Source organism: Gossypium hirsutum, chromosome D13 (assembly GCF_007990345.1).
Source record: "Gossypium hirsutum isolate 1008001.06 chromosome D13, Gossypium_hirsutum_v2.1, whole genome shotgun sequence".
Classification (NCBI taxonomy): domain Eukaryota; kingdom Viridiplantae; phylum Streptophyta; class Magnoliopsida; order Malvales; family Malvaceae; genus Gossypium; species Gossypium hirsutum.
The window spans coordinates 51,682,634-51,691,165 of record NC_053449.1 but is presented as its reverse complement, the minus strand read 5'-3'; the positions used below and the strand labels follow the sequence as shown (position 1 = coordinate 51,691,165).

The following is an 8,532-nucleotide window of genomic DNA, read 5'->3' as shown; positions in this document are numbered from 1 at the left end:
TTGAAAATCGGTGGTTGAGTAGTGGAAGAGTTACACTTTTACTGGGACTCTACCAGAGAATTTGATTTCAGATTAATTATTCCAAAAATAATATTATTTTAATAGTTTAATATTACTTTAAATTTATTGCTTATCTTAATAGTATTTTACTAATTTAATATTAAAGTGATTATCTTAATATTAAATTTAATTTAATGTTTATCTACAAGATAAACATTCTATTATTTTAATAAGATTTAATATTAAATTTAATCTAATACTATATTAATTTAATATTAAAGTGGTTAAGTTTAATCATAGTTGAACTCTCTAAACTTTTCCTATATAAAGAAAGCCTTGGGTTGTTATTTACACACACTTGAATTCAAGAGAAAATTGTAGAGCGAAAATTCTATGAAGAGATTATTCCAAAAAATTCCTAGAGATATTTTTATGATTTACAACTTGACCCAAAAGTTTAGAGAAATTGTAAAAGGACCCCATTGGTAATTTTTGTGAAAAATTTTCTAATTCGAAGCAAGCCCACACTCGACAGAAATGAGCTTGAGGATATCGGAGAAGACTACTCGGTTGAAGCGTTTGCCCTAGACGAATCGAAAAGGTACAATTTTAATTAAGTGTTTATTACTTTAGATATCACAACCAAGATCTTATTTTGGAAAATTTTTAAAACTCTGATTTTTCTTTAAATTTATTTTCCACTGAAACTCTGATTTTTCTTTAAATTTATTTTCCACTGCGTTTTTCCAAACCGGTTTTTCTAACATAAGATTGTATAAAATTTAAATCCCATAGGACTCTCAACTTGTAGAAAGGCTTTCATCTTGATTGTCGATGTAAATTAAACTTTACTGTTGCGGGGGTGCTCAATTATGAATAGAGGTCTTCCCCTTTATTTGTAATCATTCAATTGTAATTCTTCAAAATAATAGAAACACTTTAAGAGAATCTACTCAAAAACTTGGTGTACTTAGTTTTCTTGTAGTTTTTTTGTTCGCTTTTTGCTTCTTTGTTTGAGAGTTTGCTTCTGCGTTATTTTGATACCTTAGAGAATTTCTATTGAGAATTCTTATCTTTCGAGAGTTAGGTTCACTTAGGCGGATTTGAAGTTTAGTTTCTGCCTAAGGTCGAACGATTTGTGAGATTTATTAGATTTTTATACATAATTTAAAATTGATTAAAATTTTTCATAGGTCATTATATTTTTATTTTCAAGAATTTAGTTAGTCTACTTTTTAGATTTAAAAATTTAGGTCTAATTATTAAACCTTTTAATTTTTCTTTATTAAATTTATTGGTGTGTCATTTTAAAATGATAAAAAAACTACTCACTTGGTAGCACTGCAATAAAAAAAGGCATAATGACTTATTTTGCCTTTCAATTTTACAACCCTGCATTTAAATTTTCGTCTTTTTTAGCCATTAAATTAGTATTGTTTGTCAAATTACCCCATAAAGGATGGAAAAATGAACATCTATTCATTTTACTAATGTGGCATACATGTGGATTTCCATATGGATGCCACGTCAGCAATTAATTAATTTTTTTAATTTTAAAAATTCAAAAAAATTATAAAAAGTATTTAAAAATTATAAAGATTAAAAATTATTTTTTAATTTTTAAAAAATTAGTTAATTGCTAAGGTAGCATAAACGCGAATGCCTCGTTAGCAAAGTTAACATATGTTAACTTTTTCCATTTATTTTGAGGCGACTTGACAAACAATATAAATTCAAAGATGACTAAAAGAGATGAAAAATTAAATGAATGGCTAAAATAAATTTTTTTAAAGTTAAAAACTACTTTTTTTTTAATTGTAATGCGAGTAGGTTTTTTTGTAAATTACTTGTGTGACATATTTTAACTTTAACAATATTTCCATTTCGTTTGATTAGTTAGTGTAATAATTTGTGGCGCCGCAAACTCCCGCCGAAAGTTAAGGATTTCGTTTGGCGATGTATCTGACTGTTTTTGCCAACGCATGTCCGCTTGGTTGAGAAAGGTATTCCGGTGACTCCCTCGTGTATACGGTATGGGGAACCCGAATGCTTGGATCATGTCTTATTGCTTTGCCCTTATGCTCAATCTGTTTGGAGTGCGGTTGGTTATTCTCATGGCTATGCGATCAGTGTGCTCTTTGATTCGACTGAGTTTAAGAAATTGTAGCGGAGCCTTTTTCTGTTATGGATGACATGGGTACATTGTAATTATTTGGTTTGGAAGGGCCAAGGCACAGTAGCTGCATCTATTATTCGAGCTACGAATAATTTTCTGTTTAATTGGCTGCAAGTTACGAGGGTTTTTGCTACTACCGAGGCTGGTGGGAATGTTGATGTGACACGAGTTGTTGGAGTGGTTGGATGGAAACCCCCGACTGCAGGTGTATTGAAATGCAATGTTGACGCTGCTTGATAGGGGTGAGCATTCGGTCGAATCGAATCGAATCGAATCGAAAATTTTCGAGTTAATCGAGTTTTCGAATCTCATTTTATCATCCTAACTTTATTTGAAGTTTTATCGAATCGAATCGAGTGAGACAGAGATCGAATCGAATCGAATCGAATTATTTGTTCGAGTTAAGTTTAAAAATAAAATAAAATTATTGTTGTTTATTTTTATGTAATTTTTCAAAAAATAATTTTCTTTAAAGTTTTTAAACATAATCATACAACAAAAAATTGAAGTAAATAAGTGAATAAATAAAAGTAACACAACATCAACCCAAATAAACAACAAAAATAATACAAAAAGATTATAATAAAAAACATAAGTAAAAATCTAAGTAAATAGCATGAGTCGAAATAAACAACATTATAATAAAAAAACAAAACATAAGCAAAAGTCCAAAATACAATAGAAACCTACTCCAAAAGAACACAACAAAAGTCCAATTAACCAACAACAACAACAAACCAAACCAAACCAAACTAATAACAATAACACATCAGTTCAAAAACCATTACAGAAACGTTTAAGTTTGTTCTTGTGCTTCAAACACTGTTGATAATCTTGAAACATCTAGTAAAAGTATTGAATGAGTTAGTTAAATAATAAAAAAATTTTGCAAAAATAAATTAAATAAACATTTAACTTTATAAACTAATGCTAAGTATGTTACCTTCTTGATCTTCGGGTATTTTGGATAAGTCTAGCAAATTTAAAAACAAAAGTGTTAGTTAAATTATGGGAATGCTTACTATTACTAATATAAAGAATACAAAAGCTTATTTTATAAATTAAAAGTTATACATTACCATCTTCCATTGATTGAAGTTCATCAAAATAATCTTTAAGATTGATGGCATCAATGGATTTTCGAAGCCAATCTTGTGTGCAAATCAAAGCTTCGACCATGAGAGGAGTTAGAGAACTTCTAAAACTATCGAGAACACGTCCACCCGTGCTAAATGCACTTTCCGAGGCAACTGTTGAGATAGGAATAGCAAGAATATCTCGAGCCATTTGTGCAATAATAGGGAATCTAGGACTGTTCATTTTCCACCACAATAGTAAATCAAATGAACTTGAATTGTTTACTTCTTCATCCTCACCCAAATATCTATCCAACTCAGATTTGCTTTCTAATCCAACTTGTTTCTTCTTCTTAAGGTATTTTTGTTTGGCCAAGCCCGTTTTCATTTCTGACTGATCTATTTCCATTGAACTACAAAGATTTATCGAAGAACTAGATTTACCTTCAAACAATTCAATTCTTCCGGCATTAGAAGAATACTCATTGAACAAGCAATGCAAATCTTTATCAATCATTTTCATAATGTCATTACCAACATTAGGAAAAAGCAAGTTGACCCCAAAGTCCAAAAAACTCATTTTACATCGCGGATCAAAGATGACCGCCAAGTAAACTAGCTTGTTGATCTTGTTTCCTTCACCCCAATACTTATTATATTTCTCTCTCATTTTGGAAGCCATAGAAATTATGTCTAGATCTCCACAATCTTGCCACCCATCAAAAAGACAATACACATCCGTCAATACTTCAAAAAGTGAATGAGAGGTAACATGCAAAGATCCGGACACCTTCAATGTAAGATGATAAAAAGGCTCTAATACTTTTATAATTCTTTGAACAATTTCCCAATCATCAAATGTAGGAACTCCATCTTCAGCAGTAAGGTCAAGAAAAAAATTATGGTCATCACGTACATATGATTCAAATGCACGCTCATATTTTCCAGCCACCTTTAACATCATATATGTTGAGTTCCATCTAGTAGGCACATCTAAACACAATTGAGCCTTACTATCTATCATTTCTTCTTTTACCCGTTGGTTGAATTTTGTCAACCTCGATGGTGATGCTCTTATATACCTCACAGCACCTCTAACTCGATCCACAGACACAGAAGCATCCTTAATACCGTATTGCACAATGAGATTAAGAATGTGTGCAACACATCTCATATGAATAAATCTTCCATTGCAACAGAAGCATTTCGATGATTCAATTTCTTTCTCAAATATTCAATGGCAACACTATTGGCGGATGCATTATCAACTGTAATAGTGAAGACCCTCTCAATCCCCCAATCTCGAAGACATTTTTCAATGGCTTGACCTATGCTTTCACCTCTATGAGCGGATATTGGGCAAAAATTTATAATCCTTTTTTGCAACCTCCACTCATCATCCACCCAATGTGCTGTTAAAACCATATAAGATATCCTTTGCAATGAAGTCCAAGTGTCTGTTGTCAAACAAACTCTACTTATATCTTTTTCAAAACAATTCTTCATCACACTCTTCATGGAGTTAAATAAATCAAGACAATCCCTTCTAACTGTCCAACGAGATGGAAGACTAAACCGTGGGCATGCTATAGAAAGAAAGTATTTGAAACCCTCTCCCTCTACAATTTTAAAAGGTAGTTCATCCATAATTATCATACGAACCAATGCTTTTCTAACAGCATCTTTATCAAACACCCAAGTTGATAAATCCGCTGTTTCTTGGCTAACCTTCACAAATGTTAATTCTGATTGCTTTGGATTAGAAGTATTACCTCGAGGTCTTTTTAGGCATGCTTCCAAATGGTTATTCAAATTCGTTGTAGAACTCTAAGTTGATTCCATTGTGTAAGTAACATCACATGCATTGCACCTTGCTCTCTTTTCCCCCTCTTCAGTCACAAATTTGGTGAAATAGTTCCAACAAGCTGACCTTGGAATAATCTTTTTTCGAACATTTTTCTTGGTTGTTGTTTGATCATCTCTACTTGGGGAAGAATTTTGTGAACTTTGAGTTGAACCATCTCGCTTTGGATCACTCATCTACAAGTAAACATTTGTTGCAATCAGTAACCATGACCAAAAATTGATTTAAAATCAAACTTAATAAATCGATTAAATTAAAAATTAAATAATATACAACAACATAAATTAAACAAAAAATATATATGTTAAACTACATTTATAAAAAATGGTTGAATTGTTTTATTTTTATAATTATAAGTTTTTGAATATATAAAATAATAACTAAATTAGAAAGAACAACAATAAATCTGCAGCTTCAAAATGATGGCTATAGTTTGATGATGATTGGTGCATACAAAAATAATTGACATTATTTTCTCCTCAATCGATTAAATTAAAAATTAAATAATATACAGTAGCATAAATTAAACAAAAAAAAGTATGTTAAACTACATTTATAAAAATGGTTGAATTGTTTTATTTTATAATTATAAGTTTTTGAATATATAAAATAATAACTAAATTAGAAAGAACAACAATAAATCTGCAGCTTCAAAATGATGGCTATAGTTTGATGATGATTGGTGCATACAAAAATAATTGACTGCATATTCCCACTTAGAGAATTTATATTTCCAATATCAATTTCAACAATCTTTAATCCTTGCAAAGGTAATGAGGTGAATAATACATACATATACTGATATACATATATCAGGTCTCAATGTATCATTCCTTAACACATAATCAAACATATATGCCTGAAGAATGGAATAAGAAATAAAAGAAGTAGCAGATCCAGAAAAGCAATCTAAGTTTCAAATTTCAACAACATTAAAAGCAACCCATTGAAAAGAAAAACAAAACAAAGAACACATTCCATAGGCATAAACGATGGCAGAGCTATACAAAAGAACCCCAAATAGAAATAAAAACCCAGAAAAGAAGCTAACTAACCTCCAAAACAAAAAATAAGAATCTTTAGAGAAGTGTAATAGATTATCTCTAAGATTTCGATTAAGAAAACACACTCAATGGGGTGTTGGTAATTCATCTCAACTCAGAATAGGAACCAGAGAAGATGGGATGAATCCACCCAGTTGAAAAGGCACATCCTCCTCCTGAATTGAGATGCAACCTAATCTGCAGCTCTGTTGGCGTCTCTTGTTGTCAGCAAGTAACAAACCTTCATGCATAGCAAGAGCCTCAACTTCAAGGGTAGAGCTAGCCAAGAAACTTCTTCCCTTCTCAGCAACTAAAGCAGCCATAGAATCTCTAATGATCACCCCAATTCCAACTTCCTTCGACAATGAATTGAAGGCACCATCACAATTAACAATCCAATAACCAACCGTAGGCGCAATCCATCTTACTTGCTTACATCGATCCTTCCTTCCTCTAAAAGATTCTTATTTTATGTGTTGGTTATGTTTAGTACCAGAGATGATATCAGTTCTTTCTCACCACCCCCACAAGAAAAGCTTAAGAACTAAACAACAAGTAGCGAAAATAAAAGGGAATTCCACTCTCTCCCTGCAAACTTAAAGAAAACTCAAGCATGCTCTGCTTTGATAAACAATGAAGAAACAAGTTTCTTCTCTCTTCGCCAAAAATTTACGACCGTTCAACGCATAATTCTTAAAGTTCAATCCAAAAACCCACGAGGCAAAATTGAAAACACTTATATCCTACACCAAGAAACAAAAACAAGACAAAATAAGGGAAAACTAGAAAAAAGCTTATTTTAATGACAGAAGCCAGAATTTTTTTTTCAATGTTTTTTCTTTTTATTTGTTTCAACAGAAACCCATAATTTCTGATAAAAGATTTGTTGGTTTGGATCTTTTCACTGGGATCAAGAGGACTTCTTTAACAGCTGACAAGTGCAACTCTAACAAAGAGGGAAGTTTGAATGTTACCTGTGTACCCAATCAGTTGCTTTAGAAAGATTCGCAGAGCTCAAACCAAGGTACTGCAAGGAAGAAAGTGCAGAAACTGAGAAACCCATTGAAACTGAATACAGTGTAAGGAAAGGAATAAAAGTTAATATACCTTAGAAATCAAAGGTAGAAGACGTAAAAGCACCGGCGGTGGAGCAGTCAGCCGTGGAAGACCCGGGACTTGAGGTGGATTGGTGGAGGAGGGTGGACCGGAGGTGAAGATTTTCGAATTGGGAAAAAAGGGAGGAGGGAAGGCACATGCTTAGTTAGGGATTTTGGAAGTGATTTTGTTTTAAATATAGTGTATTTTAAAAATAAAAAATATATGTAGTATATTTTAAAAATAAAAATATAGTTTTTATTCGAATTATTCGAATTATTCGAGTTATTCGAATTAGAAAATTCAACTCGATTCGAACTTGAAATTCGAAAGAAAAAATTCGATTAATTCGATTAATTCGATTAATTCGATTAACTCGATTCGAATAATTCGAAGTTCAAAAATTTTTTCGATTTTTTCGAATCGAATCGAATTTTGCTCACCCCTACTGCTTGGTTCGAGCAAGATGGTGCAACAGGTTATACGACAGTAGTACGAGACTGTACAGTTCTTGTGATTAAAGTGTTTGTTAGGATTTGAGTAATTTGAAAGGCGTTTTAATGGTTAAAAATGTTGTTAGGTAAATAGTGAAGTCAGAAAATTTATTTAAAATAGTTGAAATTAAATTGTATATTTTTACGATAGTAAAAATATTATTTTATTATTTTAATAGTTTATATTTTTATAATTTTTAAATGATTTAATCAAATTTTTATTATTTTTTAGGTCCAAAGTATAATTTTATCATTATTAATTTAAAATTTGATAAATTATAAAAGGCTAAATGAAATTTTTTCCATTTTAAAGAGGCCAATGCCCTTACCAGCCTCCTTTGGCTCCGCCACTGTCATAAACTTATTGAGTCGGATTGTTTGTTTGTTATATCTTCTTTATTCCGTCCATTATATGATGTTTTCTGACTTAAGTGTCTTGTTATATGATTGTTTGCTAATGAGAAATTATTTCCAGCACCTGTACTTTTCTTGGACTCGTGAGTGTGCAACGTATTCATTAACACGAGTGGTCTTGTTATATGCAAACCACATGGAATGAGATGTCCTTCCTATCACTTTGTTTAATAAGAATGTTCTGTTTGTACCTAATGTTAGTATGATTGAGGACTGAGGATGATAGGTCCGGGTGTATGAAGTGGGCCTGTTATCTCGAGTTTAGTAATCGTATCATCTATTTACTTGCCTTTGTAACTTTCTCATAAAAGAAATTCTCTCTTTAATTTTCTTAAAAAAAATATTTGTATTAAAAATATTTCTTAACAAA

General features: G+C 31.4%; 1 protein-coding gene across 4 annotated transcripts; it reads right to left on the bottom strand.

Annotated features, from left to right (window-relative positions):
* Positions 1-2,833: 2,833 nt before the first annotated feature.
* On the bottom strand, positions 2,834-7,412 carry LOC107918351 (zinc finger BED domain-containing protein RICESLEEPER 2-like). 4 transcript variants are annotated; one of them, XR_005922985.1, is made up of 5 exons: positions 7,267-7,412; positions 7,134-7,186; positions 5,025-5,292; positions 3,120-3,149; positions 2,834-3,019 (listed from the first exon to the last, which is right to left on the bottom strand). XR_005922985.1 is itself a non-coding variant. In XM_041109080.1 (2 exons), the coding sequence occupies exon 1, from the start codon at positions 4,424-4,426 to the stop codon at positions 3,245-3,247; it is 1,182 nt and encodes a 393-aa protein (XP_040965014.1). In that variant the 5' UTR covers positions 4,427-5,010; the 3' UTR covers positions 2,834-3,019; positions 3,120-3,244. The 4 variants fall into 4 exon arrangements, 1 of the variants encoding a protein (XP_040965014.1); XR_005922984.1 differs by lacking the exons at positions 2,834-3,019; positions 3,120-3,149; positions 5,025-5,292 and adding an exon at positions 6,012-6,515; XR_005922986.1 differs by lacking the exons at positions 2,834-3,019; positions 3,120-3,149; positions 5,025-5,292 and adding an exon at positions 6,012-6,511.
* Positions 7,413-8,532: the final 1,120 nt, after the last annotated feature.